Source organism: Watersipora subatra, chromosome 7, assembly GCF_963576615.1.
Source record: "Watersipora subatra chromosome 7, tzWatSuba1.1, whole genome shotgun sequence".
Classification (NCBI taxonomy): domain Eukaryota; kingdom Metazoa; phylum Bryozoa; class Gymnolaemata; order Cheilostomatida; family Watersiporidae; genus Watersipora; species Watersipora subatra.
Window position 1 is genome coordinate 1,253,128 of NC_088714.1, and position 23,848 is coordinate 1,276,975.

The 23,848-nt window shown below is 36.0% G+C and overlaps 1 protein-coding gene across 2 annotated transcripts; it reads left to right on the forward strand.

Moving 5' to 3' along the window:
* The first annotated feature begins 779 nt into the window (after positions 1 to 779).
* LOC137399718 (probable tubulin polyglutamylase ttll-15) lies at positions 780 to 23,596 on the forward strand. Of its 2 annotated transcripts, XM_068085928.1 has the most exons (12): positions 780 to 907; positions 1,753 to 1,820; positions 2,038 to 2,286; positions 3,117 to 3,281; positions 3,967 to 4,086; positions 5,430 to 5,505; positions 8,998 to 9,151; positions 10,574 to 10,840; positions 15,036 to 15,102; positions 20,976 to 21,184; positions 22,374 to 22,500; positions 23,049 to 23,596. In XM_068085928.1, exons 2-12 carry the CDS (start codon positions 1,776 to 1,778, stop codon positions 23,160 to 23,162), a joined length of 1,593 nt encoding a protein of 530 aa, XP_067942029.1. In that variant the 5' UTR covers positions 780 to 907; positions 1,753 to 1,775; the 3' UTR covers positions 23,163 to 23,596. The 2 variants fall into 2 exon arrangements, with proteins under 2 accessions (XP_067942029.1, XP_067942028.1); XM_068085927.1 differs by lacking the exon at positions 780 to 907 and having other exon boundaries at positions 1,749 to 1,820.
* The last annotated feature ends 252 nt before the right edge of the window (positions 23,597 to 23,848 follow it).

The window sequence follows — 23,848 nt, forward strand, 5'->3', positions numbered from 1 at the left end:
TTGACTGCAAAATGACGCTCAGTTTTAAATATATTAAAACCACTTCAACTAAATTATGCACTCTCATGGGTGCCTCTAAAATGCTTTCTTGTAAAATGTTGTATTCTCTTTGAGGTAGAAATGCAAACATTATCGTAGCAAAAACAAAACGGAGGTTAGCTCTAATAACCGATGTTTTAGCAGTCATGTTAATCAGCGTATAAACACTAAAACTCCCGTATTATAAAACACGTAATTTTTCATGTTCAACTATCAAAACTATGCCAGCAAAGCGTAACGATTCAATATGATAAACCTCCCCATCGTAAGCGAAGCGGCGAAGAGAAAATTTGTTCGTATGGTTACAGGGTATGAAGCTTTGCCCAATGCTCAGCCAGTATGTACAATGTGAACCAATAGAAATAGAGACTGGCGCCACGCCTTCTGTATTGACCGGCCGGTTTTTGTCACTTTCAAAAAGTTAAGCATTTCCACAAACTCATTTAATAGCTAACGGGGGTTAGCTGCTATCCTCCGACTGGAGTAGTAAAACGTTCAGCATTTTGTTTGCCGCTCCGCTTTATTGGTCAGTAGTACTATGTAATATAGCTAGAGCAGTGGCTCTAGCTACTTAACGTCTCGGGTATGAAATTCTCCGACTCCAAAGCGTCACAGGTTTTAGATTCACAGACACATGACTTTGCAAAAAGTTTCTTTAGAAATACTGTACATATTCTATGTATGCTGAGTTCATATCATAATGCCTTTACTTCGGATCCTACTTTGGGTGATATTGTGTTTTTAAAACTTTGTATATATTATATACAATTTGGAGTTTTTTCACACTGGGTGCTATATAAACGCAAAAATTAGTTGTTAAATTTGAATGCTGTTATAGAGTTGCGGGAGTGTTGACTCGCTCTTCAAAGTAAGTACAGGCAGAAGTTTTGTGCATTTTTGTTTAATTGAATACTTATTAAGTTACGAAACTGACAAATATTTCTCTGAAATTACGGAGTCTGAAGAAATTACAAACAGTTTTTTATTTGTGTTAAGTTATTGACATTTGTTTGCCTGATGACAATGTAAGACGTCATTGGCCGCTATTCGATTTGTGTTATAACATGTATGTTATAACATTTGTGTAATAACATGCATAGTTTCAACATAACACCTTGTAAATAAACCTTGTCAGTAGATAACAACTTCTTTTTTAGCATTCATTTCTAGTTTGCCGCGACCATCTTTATGTCAGAATCATTATTCACTTGTGAAAGCAGCAAAGTGACATAAGCTTACACTGTATTGTAAGTGAGTAGAATCACTGAGCATTGATATAACTAATATGTGATTTTCTTATGGTATTGAAGTGATCTGCAGATCACTTGTTTGCACTGATGCATTGCCAATAGCTGTTTTATGTTAACTGCATGTAATTAGTAGTTTTAGAGAAAATAACTCATTAAAGAATTTGTCTTGAGTCTAAATATTGCTGTGATATAATACAAGTTTCAAACGACTGTGACCTCAGGGCTTGAGTTAAGCGAGTTCAGAAATTATAGATGCTAGAGGTATCAGGGTCTTTATGAATATCAACTAATATTAAAAGACAGCTTGAGAGCATCCAAACATTTTTGCTCTATGCATTCTTATGTGATCAGGGCTATTTGACTGAGTGCTATAGAAGTCCAAATCAACTACTAGTATTCATATATCTATTAGTACCTAAAGTTGGTAGTTCTCACATGTTGTTACTGTTGCACACTATTTTAGTATATAACATCCTGAGACTCATCATGATTTTGTGTGACCGAGAGGGCAACTGTGGAACTACCCACAAAGTAAGTTCTTTTCCATCAAGGTAATCTTGCGTTACTTGGTATTGAATTTGCTGTAAAATTACCTCAAGAGCTTATGTTTGATAGTCAATTTCTATTTCTTGAAACTGCTTCTGGCCATTCTCTTTCCACATTCTCTACTGATAAATAGGGTATGAAAGTGCAATAACTGACCACTATAAGCAAGGCTGTTATTAAGCCAGTACTTATTGCTTTGCAGGACCACAGGCTATCTCCTGTAGGCAGAATCACAAGTATTTGTCGACTTTCTTCGAGAAATCTGAGGCACTACACTAATTTTCCTACTTTTCTGTTACTGGTCACATTATTCATTGGCTGTCTTACTCTGCACGAGATACGAAAGCTCAACAGGAACTCTCGTGTTGGAGTATCCACTGTCAAATCTGGAGCTCTTCATCCTAACATGGTCAATATTGGAAACCGACAAGCGTGGATTAAAGCAAAGCATGTATGCACATATTTTACTATTTTTTAAGGCACTTTTCATTCGTGCATACATACTTTCTTGCACATGACATGCTGTGGGACTTTATACATTCATACATACATACCGCAGTGCACATGACATGTTGTGAGACTTTATACATGCATACCGTAGTGCACATGACATGTTGTGGGACTTCATACATAGATACTGTTATGCACATGGCCTGGTGTAAGACTTATTTTTTTCAATATCCGTTCATTTATTACTGCGCCATTTAGTTATTTATATATTATACATGTATGTTCATCTATACATATAAATTTGTGTGTCGTCTCTCTTATGTCCTGTTATAGCGATTAAGTTTTAGGAACGAAAAATCCACCTCACACTAAAGTTCAAATCAGAACCTTCAGTTCTGCAGACAGGGGCACTATTTATTACACTACGCATCCGACTGGCCATAATAATGAATAATTGTGCACGTACTTATTACACCAGTTAAAATACGCATAATTAAAGCGCATGTGAAATTCCTATTGGTTAACAATAGCACGCTTGAAGATGATGATTATGTAAGGATTATAAATACACTAATAAACACAAGCTAGCTTGTGTTTATTAAGCTTAGTAGTTATGCAACCTGGCTTTAGACACGGCTCTTATTATAGTAAAAACTTAGATTAACTTCAGTTACTAGCTTAAGCTACTCAAATTCATTGGGTTACTATTTTATCACCCGAGCAATGCCGGGCATCCGGCATGTGTATTTATAGAATAAGAAACCTTTCATGTTGCAATAGTTCACATCGCCACTTTGGTAGATACTTATACAGCTGGCTTTATATTGATAGCTAGAAACTGGCTACCTCAAGCATGTAACGGGAGTGTTGGAATCCCTTGGATACTCACTTGATGGTGGTACATACAGTGATTGGAATGTTATGTGGGCACATGATTACCCATTCGGTGATGCCAAACTCAAGGAGGTCATGCTAAACCTTAAACCTCACCAAAAGGTTAGTTTGTGTAAAAGTAGGGCTAATGTACAACGTTTTGACATGGAAAAATTACTTTTTCAACTCTGGCTTGATTTGATGTGTCACAACACGAAATCACATTGCGGAACAGGCAAGGTGCCCTACCTACTACCTGGGCACATCTACTACCTGCGTTGCTTTGATTTTTTACACCGTGTAATAATCTTGCAGAGCTGAGGACAGCTAATAAATGCTTGATTTTATTTCTTGCAGCAGGAACTTACTATGAGCAGCGGGCACCAAATAACTTGCATTCTAAATAACCATGATTAGGCCAGTTGTTTTATGTGATTGTTTCTAAAGGATACTTATTGCACTTACATATGACTAACTAAGGATTTTAGTAGATACGATGCTACTAGCGTATTGATAGCTAAATATGAATACATTGGAGGATATCTTGAATCTAGCTGGACCTGAATCTGGATAATATCTTGAATGATTTCTTGGAAAAAATTCTAATAAATGTTCTCTGTAGTAGGTGGAGGTCAAGTGAATAGTAAGAGATATAAGACCTTGCTTAGCATGTCATCCTTACTGAGGTCGTTGATATTATACATGTAAATTGATTTCCTAGTTAAGCACACTGACCGTTAGTAATAGGCTTTTTCTCTCTATTTGGTAAACCTGAGTTGGTGTTTGTGGACGAGTTGTATACTTTTAGGTGAATAAGTGGCCTGGCTCAGGCTATGTAACTAGTAAGGTATCTCTGGCAACCAGCTCTATCAGACATATACCCAAGGCATTTCAGTTGCCGGCTCGGGCAAACGAGTTCAAGGCCTATGTGAGTACATTATACCCTATTCCATTATTGGCTATGCTGTTCTATTATACGCTGTTCTATTATACGCCGTTCTATTATACGCCGTTCTATTATACGCCGTTCTATTATACGCCGTTCTATTATACGCCGTTCTATTATACGCCGTTCTATTATACGCCGTTCTATTATACGCCGTTCTATTATACGCCGTTCTATTATACGCCGTTCTATTATACGCCGTTCTATTATACGCCGTTCTATTATACGCCGTTCTATTATACGCCGTTCTATTATACGCCGTTCTATTATACGCCGTTCTATTATACGCCGTTATATTATACGCCGTTATATTATACGCCGTTCTATTATACACGGTTCTATTATACGTTGTTTTATTATAGGCCGTTTTATTATACACGGTTCTATTATACGCTGTTTTATTATACCCTGCTCTATTATACGCTGTGTTATTGTACGCTGTGTTATTGTCAGTGCTCTCTTATACGCTGTTATATTCTACGCTGTTATATTATACGCTGCTCTATTATACGCTGTTATATTATACGCTGTTATATTATACGCTGTTATATTATATGCCGTTCTATTATAAGCCGTTATATTATACGCTGTTCTATTATACGCTGTTCTATTATACGCTGTTCTATTATACGCTGTTCTATTATACATTGTTCTATTGTACGCCGTTCTATTATACGCTGTTCTGTTATACGCTGCTCTATTATACGTTGTTTTATTATACGTTGCTCTATTATACGCTGTTATATTATACATGCTGTTATATTATACGCCGTTCTATTATAAGCCGTTATATTATACCCTGTTCTATTATACGCTGTTCTATTATACGCTGTTCTATTATGCGCTGTTCTATTATACGCTGCTCTATTATACGTCGTTTTATTATACGCCATTATATTATTTGCCGTTATATTATACGCCGTTATATTATACGCCGTTATATTATACGCCGTTATATTATACGCCGTTATATTATACGCCGTTATATTATACGCCGTTATATTATACGCCGTTATATTATACGCCGTTATATTATACGCCGTTCTATTATACACTGTTCCATTATACACTGTTCCATTATACACTGTTCCATTATTTGTTATTTTGTAATACAATATTTTATTATATGTTATTTTGCAAAAGTTAAATGTTTGACCAAAGGTTGGTCACATTTTGTTCACAAAAACTTTATCTTAGCCTGCATGTAAGTGTTCAGCTCACCCAATGGCATCAAATTTCACTGCAGTAGACTGTATGAACTAGGAGAGAGTTTAACTAAAGTTGTGTTCTCCTCTGAACTAGATGCTGCTAAACACTGTTTACAGGCTGAGGCTCACCCCGATACACTCTGGGTTCAGAAGAGTAACAAACACAGAGGAATAAGGATAACTCCCGTTTCTGGTGAATGAATACGCTGAGTGTACTTTAGCTAGTATAGCCTTAGACATACAACAAATTAAGTGAGGGATATTTGTGGGGCAGGTGTCATTTTAGCTTGCTCTGTGTTGTTAGCTTTGGGTAAACATTTGCATTTCATCTGTTGCATAATCTTTTCCAGTCAAATATTGCATTTGTTTTGTTCGGGTCATGCAGTTTATTTGCTTTACTACTGATAGAGAACTTGTGTGGAATTTATTTTGTTAAAGTTATTGGTTATAGTCTCTCTTGCGGTTGGTCACTTCAACAATGACTGTCTTCTGATTTAGGCTTTATCACTGACTTTCATGCAGCTCTGTTTTTTGCCTTCTTTGCAGCTTTGTTTTCACCTTCTCTTACCATCTGTTTGTGTCTAGTTACCTCAACTTCATGTTACGCTTAGCTACTTCTTTGTATCTCAGTCTGGGTCGGCCCAGGTTTCTCTTTTTGTATGATTGTTTCATAGATGCTTCGTAGTCCTACCTTTAGTGTTGGTGAAAGTGAATTAATAATGTCGTTAATATTACACTCAGCTACATCTTTCTAACTCAGTCAGGGTCAGTCTTGATTCCTCTTTCCCTTATAGAGCTGTGAATATAATAGTTGCCGTGGCATCCTGTGCACGTGTCTCAGCCATCGTAGGTCTTTTTCTATCAGAATGTCTGACAGGATGGGTGACCATCCCGTCATAGGATTTCAATGTTCTTGACCTTATCTTTGCAAGTGAGATTTATTTTGCTGAGTAGTTGTCTCATCATGACTACATGCAGTTTCTTCACTTGCGTTTGGTACACTGTTCCGGTCTTAGCTCCATATAATAGGGCTCTTAGGATTACAGCTCTGTATTCCTTACAATTAGCTTTGAGGGTTACACGCTTGCTCCTCCACAAACGATTATAAAGTTTTCCAAAGGAAACACTGGCAGTTCCAAATCTGTGACTAAGTTCTTTATCAATTTTGACATTACTGGATACGGTACTACCAGGTATCCAAAATCTGTACAGTGTGGACGGCTTCTATTGGTTATAGTATATATTACGATTTTTAATGTATTTGTGATATTTTGTTAGCCGTAGTATATGTTCTGTATTCTATTAACTATAGTATATATTATTTGTTGTATTAGCTATAGTATATGTTATGTATTGTATTAGCTATAGTATATGTTATGTGTTGTATTAGCTATAGTATATGTTATGTATTCTATTAGCTATAGTATATGTTATGTATTGTATTAGCTATAGTATATGTTAGGTATTGTATTACTGTAGCTATAGTATATGTTATGTATCCTAATAGCTATAGTATATGTTATGTATTCTATTAGCTATAGTATATGTTATGTATTCTATTAGCTATAGTATATGTTATGTGTATTAGCTATAGTATATGTTATGTATTGTATTACTGTAGCTATAGTATATGTTATGTATCTTATTAGCTATAGTATATGTTATTTGTTGTATTAGCTATAGTATATGTTATGTATTGTATTGGCTATAATATGTTATGTATTTTATTAACTATAGCATATATTATTTGTTGTATTAGCTGTAGTATATGTTATGTATTGTATTGGCTATAATATGTTATGTATTCTATTAACTATTGTATATGTTATTTGTTGTATTAGCTATATTATATGTTATGTATTGTATTGGCTGTAATATGTTATGTATTCTATTGACTATAGTATATATTGTGTCCAATTATTTTTGTACAATTACCGAAGGTTTCATTAAATTATTTGGAACGTTAGCCAAAATTCTTCACATCTTATGCTAGGGCCGAACTACAATGCCCCTTTATGACGAGAACATTTTTTTATTTTGCTCCAGTTTGCAGAAAACTTCCAGACGCGTGAATGCTTATGCTCGCTTGCTGTTACAGATCGCTGTCAAAACCATTCTACATTCAACACAACCAACTTTCAAACTGTGTATATTACACAGCAGCTTGCCATTTTACTTCTAATATTGCATTTCTCCTATTGCAGGGGAGAGATATAAACATATCTTTTCCTTTCATTATTGCTGTTTGTTGTACATAATAACACCCAGTACATTACAGCTACCATTGCAGTTATCCTATTGCACTGCAGTGCCATTTGACTGCTAATATTGCATTTCTCAACCAGCAGTACCTTTTCTTTTTTCCAATATCACTTTGGTCGTGGGCTGTATGACAGGGGAATTTCTAGTATATGTTATGTATTCTAATAGCTATGGTATATGTTATGTATCCTAATAGCTATAGTATATGTTATGTATCGTTATAGCTATAGTATATGTTATGTATCGTAATAGCTATAGTATATGTTATGTATCGTAATAGCTATAGTATATGTTATGTATCGTAATATCTATAGTATATGTTATGTATCGTAATAGCTATAGTATATGTTATGTATTGTAATAGCTATAGTATATGTTATGTATCCTAATAGCTATAGTATATGTTCGATATCTATTCAGCTATAGCATGGTATATATTTGTGGTGAGAATGACTCTTACCATATTATATAAAACTGCAAAATACACATTAAAATTAAGGATTTCTACACCGACTGCTTTGAATCTCTTTAAATACAATCACACAGACACACAAGCTAATAATAAATTCTCCTCATGGCTCTCATAGGCATTGTCTACCTTCCTTTCTAGTTCTAAATGTTTTGTTGTTATAATCTATTTGCTTTCACAAGATCAACTGTGCTTTACATAGATGAAATTATTTTCCAGCGATACGTTTTTTAGCCTATAATAATTCTTCTGTCCTTTTGCTATTTATTAGACTACTCTTCAGTCCTTTTGCTATTCATTAGACTATTCCTCAGTCCTTTTGCTATTCATTAGACTATTCCTCAGTCCTTTTGCTATTTATTAGTCTATTCCTCAGTCCTTTTGCTATTTATATATTAGCCTATTCCTCAGTCCTTTTGCTATTTATTAGACTACTCTTCAGTCCTTTTGCTATTTATTAGCCTATTCCTCAGTCCTTTTGCTATCCTTTAGACTATTTCTCAGTCCTTTTGCTATTTATTAGTCTATTCTTCAGTCCTTTTGCTATTTATTAGTCTATTCTTCAGTCCTTTTGGTATTTATTAGCCTATTCGTCAATCATTTCGCTATTTGTTAGCCTATTCCTCAGTCCTTTTGCTATTCATTAGAATATTCTTCAGTCCTTTTGTTAACTATTAGACTATTCTTCAGTCCTATACATGTATTTATGTTTCAATTCCCTTCTTCTGCAATTTGCCATGCTTCATTTCATAATTTCACAATTTTCATCACTTGTAATGACATGCATACATATGGCTGCACTTTATTTTTTTCCTTGGACTCAAAAATAAGCAATGCATTATGCAGTTACATACAGTTGCAGCAATTACAAACATAGAGCTATTCTGTCTCGGTACTAACATAGTATCACCGCTTAGAAAATGGAAGGTTAATTTCTTTCGAATTCTTTCCAAGGTTTGGATCTGTCTATGGGAAACACATTTATCCAGCAGTACGTCGATAAGCCATTAATAATAGACAAGAAGAAGTTTGATATCGGAATCTATACTATTATCACTTCAATCTCTCCTCTCAGGATCTATATTATTGACCATGAGTTCCTCCTCAGGTAACTGTATCAACACTCTTTACATTTATCATTTTAATCCCTCCTCCTCAGTCAACCGAGTGTGTAACTTTATTTGTTGGGTTTCTATGCATCGCTTATGGTCTACTAAAATGCTAGGGATTGTGTTGCAGGAGTTCTATGAAATAACTGGTTCCGGAATCCTTGTTCAGTTTACCGACGGTGAATTTCTATTGATACTGAGGCATTCAGTACAAGTGTGCTATGCCGCTCACATAAGGAGCCCTTCTCGATTATGGATAGCCTGCACTACGTAGTTTAAGGGAAACTTTTGGTATACAAACGACCTTGAGGACAAAACGTATCTAGATCGTATGCATAGTTTATAAGGCAATGTAATGCCTAACCAAAACTTCTTAATATCGTGAATTTGCAGATTAACACGCTGGTAGCTGTAGGATGCACATTGTCGATTTATTAAAAAGTTCCTAAGCGCATATGATCATTCGTGAGTACGCACGCATTTCATGTGCCTTGGTAAAAGCCTACTCTCCCTTTTTGTCTAGTTCTTTCCAAAGCACCATCACTCTATAAATATTGTCTGTAAGTCTCTATTGCAGCAAAAATGATGAACAGTTTCTAAGTCTGTGTAATATTGATTTAAATATGGGTTTTTGCCATCACCACAAATTGTTCCCTCTATAGTCAGACAACTCCTTACTAGCAAATTTATTGCTGAGAGATATACTGAATAGATTTAATAATTGTGGTCTACCACTTTAGTTACTAAAATCAAGGACAACACTGGAGAATTACATGTTGCAAATTCATATCATGTTTTATATATTCTGACGCTATATAAATATATATAAATGAAAATATACATTTATATACCCTATATCTCCATTTATTTATAACTAGACCGTTGGCATAGATTAAAATAATAATAGGTTTTAACCTATTCCATCACTCTAGTTAGTTAAAACACTCCACATTTTTCAGCGCGTAGGATGCTTTTAGCGGTAGGCCATCTATATATCATATATATATTATCTCCATCTATATATATTTTATGGTTTTATCGGTTGAAAATGAATATAATATTTTTTGCTTGCCTTACCAGTTGTATTCTATACAGATTCTACAGCATGGCAGTCTAAGCCCATATCAATAAACGTTTTATTAGTCTTGTTTGCAGAGCCCTTCACTGACACATCCATACAGGTTGTTGTAGAAACATTAAAAATTAGCACGCACTCATCAGCTTGTTGAGTATGACGACTGACCATGGAAACATTCATAACATTCTGAGTGCATATATGTATGACAAGAATAGATGACGAGGAACCTTTCAAATATATTACAGCTTCTAAGATTTGAGAAAAATATGTTTTAGACTAGTTTGCTTTATTATAGTAAACTGAAAGCTTGTTTGTATAATTATATTAATCATTGTTTTTGTAGATTCTGCTATGAAGAGTATTATCCATTTGATGCGTCAAATGTTAATAAATACATAGTGGCCGATGAATACACTCCCATATGGGAGATACCTTCTCTCAACAAGTACTATGGCAATGGCTTCTCCGCCAAATTCTCATTCAGTCAATATCTCAGAGATGAAGGTAGAGATCCTTCTGGAATATTCCAAGATATCGAAAGCACGATCAGAGATGTCTATATCAGCAAACTCAGCGATATGCGAGATTCTCTCAAGAATTACCATAATAAGTATGTAAGTAAGACGGTATGGTAGTAGTATGTATTTGAGATGGTATGATAGAAGTATGTATGTGAGACGGTGTGGTAGAAGTATGTATGTGAGACGGTGTGGTAGAAGTATGTATGTGAGACGGTATGGTAGAAGTATGTATGGAAGATGGTATGGTAGAAGTATGTATGTGAGATGGTATGGTAGAAGTATGTATGTGAGACGATATGGTCGAAGTATGTATGTGAGATGGTGTGGTAGAAGTATGTATGGAAGACGGTATGGTAGAAGTATGTATGTGAGACGGTATGGTAGAAGTATGTATGGAAGATGGTATGGTAGAAGTATGTATGTGAGACGGTATGGTAGAAGTATGTATGGAAGATGGTATGGTAGGAGTATGTATGGAAGATGGTATGGTGGTATTTCTATGATTAACTAGTTAGGAATCTGTTTTGATCTTTTGATCTGTTTAAATTTATTCCATAGTTTAACCGTAACCATTAAATCAGACGCATTCTCCAGTTGTGTCTAGTTAAGAATACTGGTTACCTGAAGTTCTGTTATTACGGGTCTTATGGAAGGTGATGTGGCAATTTAGTGCCACTGATTCTCCCGTGAGTCAGTCAAGTTACGGCATCAATCGTACACTCCAATTTGCATAGTTTTCCAACTAAACAATGTCCAAATCAGTGTTAATATTAATATTGAATCCTTGAATACTTGGTTGTTTGAAACAGACCTCATTGATTCAGGGTAATATTTATTTGAATTGAACAAGAATGCTTTGACATCTAATAGGGAAAGTTCAATAAAGCTATTTAGGATCGGGATTACAGGAACATATCAAATTATTAAGAAACCTGTTCCCAGGTACTTTGTGCTAACAATTAGTTTTTAAGCTACAGAACCTGCAAAAGTTGACCCAGCTGCTTTGCCAAAGGGAAACTACTATGAGAGTCAATTCATGTGATATACTTGCAATAGAATGGTAAGGTCCTTTGTAATTCTGTGACTCGGGTCAATTATGTTTTCAAACAGCACGGGCTGAAAATTCTAACTGAAAAATTGCAGACAATAACGATGGGAACATCAGGTCTTTGACCTTGCATCAGGTGGGGGACTTCATTTGTTGGATATTATGCAATATTGACAGGTGATTTTACTTACGTCAAATCGGTTTGTAACTATCTTAAAGGTTGACTTGCAACAAGATTCACATTACAGTTATGTGGTATCAAAAGATTCACCATCTCTTACTCTGTTGTGTTGTAGGTGCCAAATATGTGGGAAAGTGATTACAAGCTCTTAAAAGCTCAAAAACGAAAAGCCGCCGTAGATTGGAATCTGTTTATTTCTCTCACGTAGTCATTACAGTTTGGTTATTGTCTTGTCACGTGATGTTCTCACGTGAATTGAAAGGCCAATAAAAAGCTCAATATAAAACTTATCGTAGCACTAGTTTATGACAAACACTTCGGGTTTTACCGAAGATCCTGTATCAAATATAGATGCTCGCTACTTTACAGTTTTGTTTCGACTTGGTCTAATCGTCTAGTCGTAATCTGATCATGTGATCCAATACTTCGCAAATAATTTCTGCAGCACTTTTCGATTATTACATATGACCAGCAGGCTCATCATGATTATCAGACAATGATATGTACTCCTTCGAGCTAAAGTTAAAAAAATTAAACGAATTTTTACAGTAAGTTATAAGATATCAGTGTTAAAAGTGACAGCATTACAATGACAATAAAACAAACGCATAAGAACAATAGACATAGTTTTATTGAATGCGTGAAGTATATTTGTGAAAATATTTCGACGAATGAGATTGCATGAAAGTGCAAACAGAAACCATCTTGTAACAACTACGTCCCATTTGAGCAGTTTTGGAAAGAGAATCCAAACTACAGCGGTCTCGTGTGGCTGCGATTAATTGTTCCTTTTTGAGCTTTTAAGAGCTTTTAATCACATTTCCACATATTTGGTACCTACAACACAACAGAGTAAGACATGGTGAATCTTTTGATATCAAATAACTGTAATGTGAATTTTGTTGCAAGTCAAAAATAGGCGAAGCAAGAGGGAGCCAGCAACTCAGGATACCTAAATTTTGCCCAACTCTGCAATATGGCTGGTCATACTGAGCACTATAAAATATCCTTTACGTATATTAGTCACATAAAATTGCCATAGCGACACCACAATAATCAATTACTCATCTTCTGTACTTACTCATCCATAGCAACCTCACAATAATCAATTACTCATCTTTTCTACCTACTCATCCATAGCAACCTCACAATAATCAATTATTCATCTTCTGTACCTACTCATCCATAGCAACCCCACAATAATCAATTACTCATCTTCTGTACTTACTCATCCATAGCAACCCCACAATAATCAATTATTCATCTTCTGTACCTACTCATCCATAGCAACCCCACAATAATCAATTATTCATCTTCTGTACCTACTCATCCATAGTAACCCCACAATAATCAATTATTCATCTTCTGTACCTACTCATCCATAGTAACCCCACAATAATCAATTACTCATCTTCTGCACCTACTCATCCATAGCAACCCCACAATAATCAATTATTCATCTTCTGTACCTACTCATCCATAGCAACCCCACAATAATCAATTACTCATCTTCTGACCTACTCATCCATAGCAACCCCACAATAATCAATTATTCATCTTCTGTACCTACTCATCCATAGTAACCCCACAATAATCAATTATTCATCTTCTGTACCTACTCATCCATAGCAACCCCACAATAATCAATTATTCATCTTCTGTACCTACTCATCCATAGTAACCCCACAATAATCAATTACTCATCTTCTGTACCTACTCATCCATAGCAACCCCACAATAATCAATTACTCATCTTTTGTACCTACTCATCCATAGCAACCCCACAATAATCAATTATTCATCTTCTGTACCTACTCATCCATAGCAACCCCCAATAATCAATTATTCATCTTCTGTACCTACTCATCCATAGCAACCCCACAATAATCAATTATTCATCCTCTGTACCTACTCATCCATAGCAACTCCACAATAATCAATTATTCATCTTCTGTACCTACTCATCCATAGCAACCCCACAATAATCAAGTACTCATCTTCTGTACCTACTCATCCATAGCAACCCCACAATAATCAATTATTCATCTTCTGTACCTACTCATCCATAGCAACCCCACAATAATCAATTATTCATCTTCTGTACCTACTCATCCATAGTAACCCCACAATAATCAAGTACTCATCTTCTGTACCTACTCATCCATAGCAACCCCACAATAATCAATTATTCATCTTCTGTACCTACTCATCCATAGCAACCCCACAATAATCAATTATTCATCTTCTGTACCTACTCATCCATAGCAACCCCACAATAATCAATTATTCATCCTCTGTACCTACTCATCCATAGCAACTCCACAATAATCAATTATTCATCTTCTGTACCTACTCATCCATAGCAACCCCACAATAATCAAGTACTCATCTTCTGTACCTACTCATCCATAGCAACCCCACAATAATCAATTATTCATCTTCTGTACCTACTCATCCATAGCAACCCCACAATAATCAATTATTCATCTTCTGTACCTACTCATCCATAGTAACCCCACAATAATCAAGTACTCATCTTCTGTACCTACTCATCCATAGCAACCCCACAATAATCAATTATTCATCTTCTGTACCTACTCATCCATAGCAACCCCACAATAATCAATTATTCATCTTCTGTACCTACTCATCCATAGTAACCTCACAATAATCAAGTACTCATCTTCTGTACCTACTCATCCATAGCAACCCCACAATAATCAATTATTCATCTTCTGTACCTACTCATCCATAGCAACCCCACAATAATCAATTATTCATCTTCTGTACCTACTCATCCATAGTAACCCCACAATAATCAAGTACTCATCTTCTGTACCTACTCATCCATAGCAACCCCACAATAATCAATTATTCATCTTCTGTACCTACTCATCCATAGCAACCCCACAATAATCAATTACTCATCTTCTGTACCTACTCATCCATAGCAACACCGCAATAATCAATTACTCACCTTCTGTACCTACTCATTCATAGCAACCCCACAATAATCAATGACTCATCTTCTGTACCTACTCTTGTTCTCTTCTAGAAACTTCTTTGAGATGGTACGCTTTGACTTTGTGTTGGATGATGCTCTAGAGGTCTACTTAATGGAGGTAATCATATATCTACTCGTTACTTACTAGCAGGGCGTAGCATATTCTTGCAGGATTTTCTTATTCGAGTTAGTTCTTTCATTAACTTGACTGTGGTAAACACCTCATTTTGTTTCCTCTTCAGTACAGTCTTTTTACAGACACAAATCTTGTTTTAAAACTAAACAAACATCAGTACATTTTGTGATTTAATTTAAGCTTCCTTATTGTTTTTATACAGCGGTGATCGTTATTGTGGGACTGCTTAAAATAAACACGCTATCTGTTACTAATTTATAGTTTGTTAAGTATTTATTAGATTAATTATGGCACTGTGTGTAGCAATAAAAACCTAAGAATGTTTTACGCACAAATATTATTAGGTATCAACTGATATTAGCCCTTTAGCTTGGTTTTCTGTAACATAACGGTATCTGCACAAACTATATTGGCCTAATATAAAATTGATTTTGAACATGTGTACATGTACCTACATGAAAGTAAATTAGCGGTCTTTGTGGTAGTAATTCTTTACTATTTCGTTGGCCAGCCATTATTATCAATCACAGGATATGTTACAATGGGTGCTCAATAAATAGATTATATTAATTGAGAATATTTTTAGTGGCAAACAGATTGCCTACCAAACTTGCTTTTTAAATATGTATAGTATGTATGATCTGAGATAATAATGATGATGAACTCTTTATTGATAAAATAAAATATGATATACTGCAATTAAACAAAAGCCTCTTTATGCAGGCAGAGATGAAATGAAATTGTGTGATCCGACTATAGTACATATTGACCTAAATAGATGGTAATATATTATATAGCAAAAATAGATACTACTATATACAATTAAAATGGACGTGTTTATTTTGATTGTTCATGTTTGGCAATGTTGACTGTTTGGCAAAATTTTCCATAATCAAGATTATATGGAATGATACTTTGATATACAATTGATATTTGCAGATACTGTTAACCCAAGCGTCAGACACTTGGGTTAACAGTATCTGACCCAAGCGTCAGATGGCCCTAGATGCCGAAAAGTGTTAGTGTTAGTCGAGTTAACACCTGACCAGGGCTATAATATTATCATCTGTTGTCATGTGAACATGAAACGATGGTTGACTTGCAGGAAGTCTATTATGGAGTCTCAACTATTTTCTGTTGGCTGCGTGTGTGATCTAGCATCTTTGTTATCCGCACATATATGGAGGTAACGGTGAGCGGATTCGTCTTCTTTTAAACAAGTTGGACTGTAACTCAATCCTGATCTGAATTGGAATAATTGGAGTCTACTTTGGCCCATTAAAAAGTCACATAGAGCTCCAAGATTTTCTCTTTCAGTGTTCAGTTTTATTGATTGAAGACATGATCTAGGGTTAGGTTTAAAAGAAGGCCGTGTTCCATCTCTGATTAGAGCTGTCCATTGTCGTTTCCATTCTTTTTATACACAATTGTTGACTTTTATTTAGAGACTTTTATTTAGTGTAGATTAATGGTTTCAGCATATTGAATCGCTGTGTTAGACTTCTTGTGCTGGAGCAGCGCTGTTTCACAAATTAAAGTTGATGGTAATACCTAAAACTTTTGATGTGGGAGACAAATGGATAGAGTTCAAGTTAATGGTGGGGGAGAGATGGTCCCATTAAACACCACAATTTCTGTTTTCTGGTAATTAACTTGTAGTTTCCATTTCGCCATCCATGTTTTTATAACTTGGCAGTTTTGCAGTTTTCCTTGTAGTTCAGAGTCATCCCTTGCAGACATCAGCACAATGCAGTCATCTGCATACTGGAGAGATGTTCCTTCAACTTCAGATAGCATGTCTCTCACATATGTAATGAATAATAAGAGAGATAAGACACTTCATTGTGGTAGCCTATATTGCAAGGCTGTGCTGGGTGGATGTAGTTCTTTACTTTGATGTTTATTTGGCTGGCTGTAAGGAGGAAGTTGGCTAAACCAAGGAAATTGCTGTGAATTCCAAACTCTTGTAATCTGTATAGCATCCCCTGATGTGAAACTGTGTCATATGCTTTCTGGAGGCCAAAGAAAAGAGCTGCACATGTTAATCTCTTTTTCACGCTATGTGTAGCTTTGGTGAGCAGGTTGAGGAGGTATCCCTACTTTGTCTGAATCCATGTTGAGTATTTGGAATGAGAGACCAATGTTCAATTAACGAGTGTAATCTCTGTTCCAGAGTTCTTTCGAGTGTCTTACCAACATAAGACCTGATAGTAATAGGACGATATGAACCTGTCTCTCTGTAATCACTTGCTCCTGGTTTTTGGAGAAAAATGACTAGATTACAGTTGTTCCATCCCCATTTGCGAGTTTCTATGACCTTGTTGCAGAGACAGTGTAACACTATTAGAAAAAGGTTTGTTCCTTGTGTAAGCATTTTTGGATGGATTCTATCATAGTCAAGACTTTTCCCTGACAGTTTAAGCTTATGGATAGCCTGTGTGATTTCATCCATGGAAATGATGCTATTGAGCGCACTCACATGTTCATTGTATGTAGCGTCTTGAGAGTTGGCTGGGTCAGGTAGATCATTGTAGGTTAGAGTGCCACATCCACCAAATATAGTATGGAACAGGTGTGCTGCTTTGGATTTGTCATCCCTGAGAACTTCATCTTGTGATCCAAGAATAGCCCCAACATTGTGTTCATCTTCCTTGTTAAATGTAGATTTGAAATCCTTCCAGAAACTTTCAGAACTGTGATCATTAAGTCTGCTAGTTTTGAATTCCAGGTGTTTTTGTTGTGCACTTGATAGCTCACTTTTAAACAGTTGCTGAATTCGATCCAGCTCGTTGCCATTTCCATAAGAGGAACGTTATTTGTACTGTGATCTAACTTGTCGAAGTTGGGAAGACAGCTTGGAGAGCTCTTCATTCCAGTAGGACTTATTGTGTTTGTTTGTTTTTGCTGATGAGACATGTAACTTTTCAGTTTCAAGCAAAAAAATTTTTAGGACTTCCCACGTGACAGTTGCATCAAACATTGTGGTGAAGTCAGTAATGTGCTGCACACACATTGTTTTTAGGGTGCGACTGAAGGAATACCAATCGGTGTTGTTCCATTTGTATACGGTCTTTTTCTCAGGCGATGGTAAGCATATATTGAGCTCTGTTATGACCGATACGTGACCCGTACGTGGGGCACCGGTAAAAAGTTCAAGTGTTATCAACATATTGATTCTTGACAAAGCGAGTGATGTCTGTAGAAGCGACAAACAAATCAATGAAGCTTGAGTTATTGTCACATAGAAATGTCGGGTTGTCATGTTTGTAGATGACCTCACGTCCCACTTTCTGTGCAAACTCAAAAAGGGTGATGAATTCTGTCCATGATCGCCCTCGAGTCTCATGGCGAGCATTGAGATCACCAATCAAAAGGATTCCATCAACTTTAAGTGTTGCCATTTTGTCTTTCAAGTTTGCCGTAGTTTGAAGAATTTCCTCTAATTTTGTGCTTTCTTTGGGTGGTGAGTACAGTGAACAAATATAGAGTTGATGTGTGCTCACTTTTGCTATCGTGACTAGCATGTCTGCTGAATGTGGTTCAAGGTCAGGGTATCTGGTGAGTTGTATGTTGTCTTTGGCTAATAGCGTCACCCCTCTTTGATTTGGCTTGATGATGCTTCTCATTTTTCAGAATACACCGATGGCGAGTTTACTCAATTTTTCTTTCTGATAGACATACAATATCAATGTTTTCACTCCACACATACTGTGCCAGAGTTTTTATGGTGTTTTGGAACATACCATTGATGTTTTTTTGACATATTTTGACTGCCATTTTAAAACTCGTTATGATGTTGGGTGATCTGATTCAGGCATTTTTTGTAGTCGCTACATTTGTTGTGTTGATTGGAACTGTGTTTGCCATTGCAATTTCTACATTTGAGGGTTTTCAGCACCGATTATGTGCGAGCCTTCATCAATGTCTTTTCCACAATGGGGGTATGCTTTTGCACTGTCACATCGGTTTTGGGAGTGCCCGAGCGTCCAGTTGTTTGTACAGTGACTAACTTGTGGGCTCCACTCTAGTTAATATACTCTGACATATTGGCTTTGGCTTCCTAGTTTTTAGCCATCATGTATGGCTTTCTTTAGGTTCTCTGGCGTTTTGAAATAGATTTTAACAGTTCTTAGTTTTTGTTTTAGATGGCCTTTGGCCATTCTATAAAATGATGTGCCCTCAAATGATTGATCTAGGCCATTCTAGAGATTAGTGTCCTCCATGTCAATAGGTAAACCTTTGGCAACAGTGATTGTGTTAACTTGTTTCTTAGACGGCGCTTTTGCTTTTGATGACTCAAAAAGCCCATCTTCTGGGTAATCAAGTTGCTTCTCATCTTTTTGGTAACTGAATCAATAGCTTACTTTTGTTGTGGGGATAGTGGTTAATACTCGATTATAATTTTGCTGTCTAAGTGCTTACATATTTCTCTTCTGATCTTATCGTCAGAAGTGTTCTGCTGGTGTCTTTTATGTCTCCGGTGACCACTACTTTGTCTACCTGGAAAAATATTCTCCCTGGTTTGTTTGGTGTAGGTGGTGGGTTTTGTGTGATTGTAGGTTGTGTCATATTTCTGCCCCTTCTCTCGTTACTTACTTGATGCCATTTATTATCCGACTCATGATTAAATTCATTTGTTGTCGAGGACGATTCTGAATTGATATATTCTGTAGTGGTGGTGAACTCTTGATGACACGGTTGCTGTCTGTTTTGCATTAGGTAACTGATATTTGGTCCAAGAGTGGCCTTCAGTTCTTTGTTTTCTTTTTCCAGGGGCTCATTCAAGATTCATTGACTCCAGTTTCTTTTCCAGACGCTGTATCATGGAAATGGCGGTAGAAATGGATGGTTGAGTGATATTGCTGGTGTTTTCAGGAGTGATGTTGCTGGATGTCACATGTTTTCCAGTTGCTTTGTAAGATGGTTTTTATTGGGGTGCTTGACTGTGTAATCTCGCCTGATGGACTTGTTGGAGTTGTCTAATATCATTTGAGGCTTGAACCGGTTGTACGCATCAATTGGGAAGAGTTTGACAGTTTTTTTAAAGGAGTTGACCTTTTTCTGCGGTTTAGCTGACTGGAGTAGGTAAGAGAGAAATCATTTTCCCGAAGTCCTCAAGTAAATATAACAAGGCCATATTTCCTTGAATGAATACTGTTCCACCGCTATATACATTGATGTATAAGGAATTTTTGAATTATTTTGGATATCAGTTGGGTAGGTTTTCTATTCTCCCTGTAGCAAATCTTTTCAACGTGAAAGATATTCTGGGTGACAGTAGGCAGCTACACTTTCATGGTGTTGACATGTTATAATTTCCATGGCATTATACGTATATATCTTGGAATGTTGACCACAGTACAGATATCTTCACCATCTTTGTAGTAGCTACTTTTTATTTCACATAAGGCCTTGTTGAGTGCAACCATTATTGTTGTGAACACTTCTGTACAATCTATTGGGTTTTTATCAGTATGGTATCGATGGGATAATGAAAATAGTGAGTTTATGCCATAAATGACACGAACAAGCTTACTAGTTGGTCCATAATTACATTGTGTATCTGTAACTAGACAGTGTATAATGGAATAAGATCTGAATGAGTGATAATACACAGTTTGTATTGCAGAAAAACAGGAGCACAAGACAATCAGCTCAGCTCACCTTATTCAAAACAAACACCAACTACTTTACGTTGTGTTTAACGTTATGCATAGCGTCAAGCCTGACTCTGCATAATGGAAACGCAAGAGCCAATAAATGCTGCATATATAATTGTGAAAAGCCTTGATGTGTACGATACAAAATATTCCACAGACAGCAATAATCATACTGGAATTATTACCTTCTACCAGGTAAACATGTCTCCCAACTTGTCTTCTGGACACTTCACTAGGAATCGTCTCCTCTACGAACAGGTAGTCTACAATCTGTTACATGTTGTTGGGGCAGCTACGAGAGTGGAACACCATAGCAAGTTAGAAGTTAATGAGCAGGAGATGAGAGTTGGCCCTCGAGACTTGAGTGTGGATCCAGATGCATGCGTGAAGCACTGCGCTGACGGGTAGGTTAAAGGGTTAAAGGTCATTTGATGTAGACTGTCTTACTTATCTGTTCTATCTTAAGATTGTTCTAAGTTATTTTACACTCTGTCTACGTATGTCTAAATCAAACCTCTACTTATCCCCTCAACATAAAACTTTCCAACTTATGATTTAAAGTCTGAGTAAAATTTGAATCCACATTCAAAGTAATATTCAACATGTGATGTTCCAAATTTCTTGAAACATTGCTGTTTTGTCAGTTTAATGTAGAAAGCTATGCAAAAACAGTAAATAACAAAAACATTCAAAAAAACAGTAAATTCAAAAATCTCTTTCTGAATATACACATCGTCTAACCCACAATGTCCAAACCGAAATTCTACTTAGAATACAACAGGTTTCTAATCAAATGGGAAGCTTATGAGATTTGAACTGTTTAGAGAAGCCTAATAGTATTGACATACTCGTTGAATCTTCAGGCGAACGTTTTTTGAATGTAGGTTTGGTAAGAATTACAGCAAATACTAGAATTGCCGTTAAATTGTAGCTTTGTGTATTATTCACTCTTTAAAATATAGATCGCGTTAAAATAATGGCAGAGTGGTAAAACAGGACTTTAGATGTGAGACTTTTGACCGAATAAATTTTTTTGTAGAAATTAAAGTTTTAGGTTTAAAATTTAAAACAACTAGGTTTACATATTTGAGTATTATTATTATTATGGTATTATGGTAGCTCATGGCTCACCTAGCTTCTTAAGATGACATCTAGGCTGTTCGTGTTCGTCGTTCATATTCAGATTGCCACTACTGACAGTCGTTAAAATCTCCAAACTAAAATAGCAAGGGAAATCCTCTTCTATTCATTATTACTGTAGTGTTTCAGTTTTTCATGCACAATTTTGTTTCAGTGTTTAGTTTTTACATAGTTTCATATAATGTATTTGTTTTAATGATATGTGCAATTTCCTGCAGTATTTGGTTTCTGGGCTGTGGAACGAATTAAACAGTTTATAATGTATTCTTATTTGAGTATTGATCCAGCGTATGATGATTTTAAAATAGAAAGTTTATTTTGGAAAGATTGAACTTCATCTGTAGAGATTGGATCTTTCTTCAATGATTGTATTCGCAGTTGTTTAGCTTTATTCTTTTACAAAGTATACATTCAAGTAGTCAGACGACTCCTAAAAATTGTGGGGAACTTTAGGTGTAAAGCAGTGGAATGCAGGCTATGTTACCCATGCATGACTTCTTCATATAAGGAAATGCTTCAGGAGGCATACTTGGAGCATGTCAACAGACGGAGTACGAAGCGAATAATGCCACCTACCATGGTATGTACGGTAGACTCACTCATTTTATTTCTCGTGCTAGCTGTAGCCTCGGTTTCAACATTGTCGGGTGATTAAAGGCGGTCTTTAGTTATTATCAGAGATGGCCCCATAAGAGGCCAAGTTCAGGAAAAAGCTCGCTTGCAGCAGTGGCTAAACGCCTGCAAAACCTGTCAAAGTTTTCTTTTGTGGGGTTCCACAAGGCTGCCGCCTACCCATAAGTTATTAGTACATATATTTGTATATGTGGTTATTGCTGGTAAACTATCAGTTCATACATTTTTATTACTATTGATATCTTGAAGGATTCATCGCCTAGATGTAGGGAATAATTTAGTTAACTTATGAGTTGATTCTCTAACTGTATAATTTATGCTCGTACTTAACAATTTGGTTGTCTCGATTTTCTTCTGCGTGTCTTCTCTCATCTTTGTTTTCATGGTCTCAATAATCCCTTCATCATGCACAACTCTATTACAAATTGGTCAAAGGTGCACAATCGTTGATTGTATTGTACTATTTCCATTGTGATCATCATTACGATGTAATAGAGTCAAGCGACAGCAGATGAGAGACCAGACTACTGGCAGAAGCTCTCCGATCAGGATCGGACAATGCATCTCTGGTTTGCTGGCAAGTGCAAAGAAAACCCAAGTTGGTGTTGACGGCTGCGTCACATACACACAACTTATGCTCCAGCCAATGCATTCCTTTCAGTGTGTAAGCTCATATCTACCTTCCCTTCGACATAATTCATATTTAAATTACATTCACAATTAGTGAGTTTGACCAATTTTCTAGTTTAGTTTACAAAAACTAAATACAGTGTTTGTATTACCTCTTTTCTTGCTTAGGAAATACAATGTTTTATAGCCACAGATCTGATTGTGTATAATTATTTTTTCTGACATCCAAACATTATTATTAGTATTTCTGCAATCTTGTTTATATACATATATATATATATACAGCTAACATTTGCATTAACTTGAGAATCTTCACTTTTACCTTCATGGCTCATTCAATCTGACACGTCTAATGTCTATTCACTATACTTTTTAATAGCAACATTTTAAATGGAATTATATGCATTTTTTACACTGTATGTCAATACATGCATGGTTCTGAATCCTGTGCTGATTTGTCAGGTGAGATCACACACACGCACGGCGGAGTTTACATGCTTGTCTGTACATGTATGCTAGCATGCTTATGACCATACATGATACACCATTTCTGCACAATTATTTTAACAAATGCATATTAATGCATGAATTGTTGTTGCCCACGTGGTAATGCATGATCTGTTAACTAGTACAAATAAATCCTCATGTTACATGTGCGCAACTAC

What these genes read in the sequence shown, in the direction of transcription:
- LOC137399718 (XM_068085928.1), top strand. Translation starts at nt 1,776, where the DNA reads ATGATTTTGTGTGACCGAGAGGGCAACTGTGGAACTACCCACAAA. An exon ending in CGTGGATTAAAGCAAAGCAT is followed by an intron (nt 2,287 to 3,116) that starts GTATGCACATAT and finishes TTATATTGATAG; the next exon opens with CTAGAAACTGGCTACCTCAA. An exon ending in CAAACGAGTTCAAGGCCTAT is followed by an intron (nt 4,087 to 5,429) that starts GTGAGTACATTA and finishes CACTGTTTACAG; the next exon opens with GCTGAGGCTCACCCCGATAC.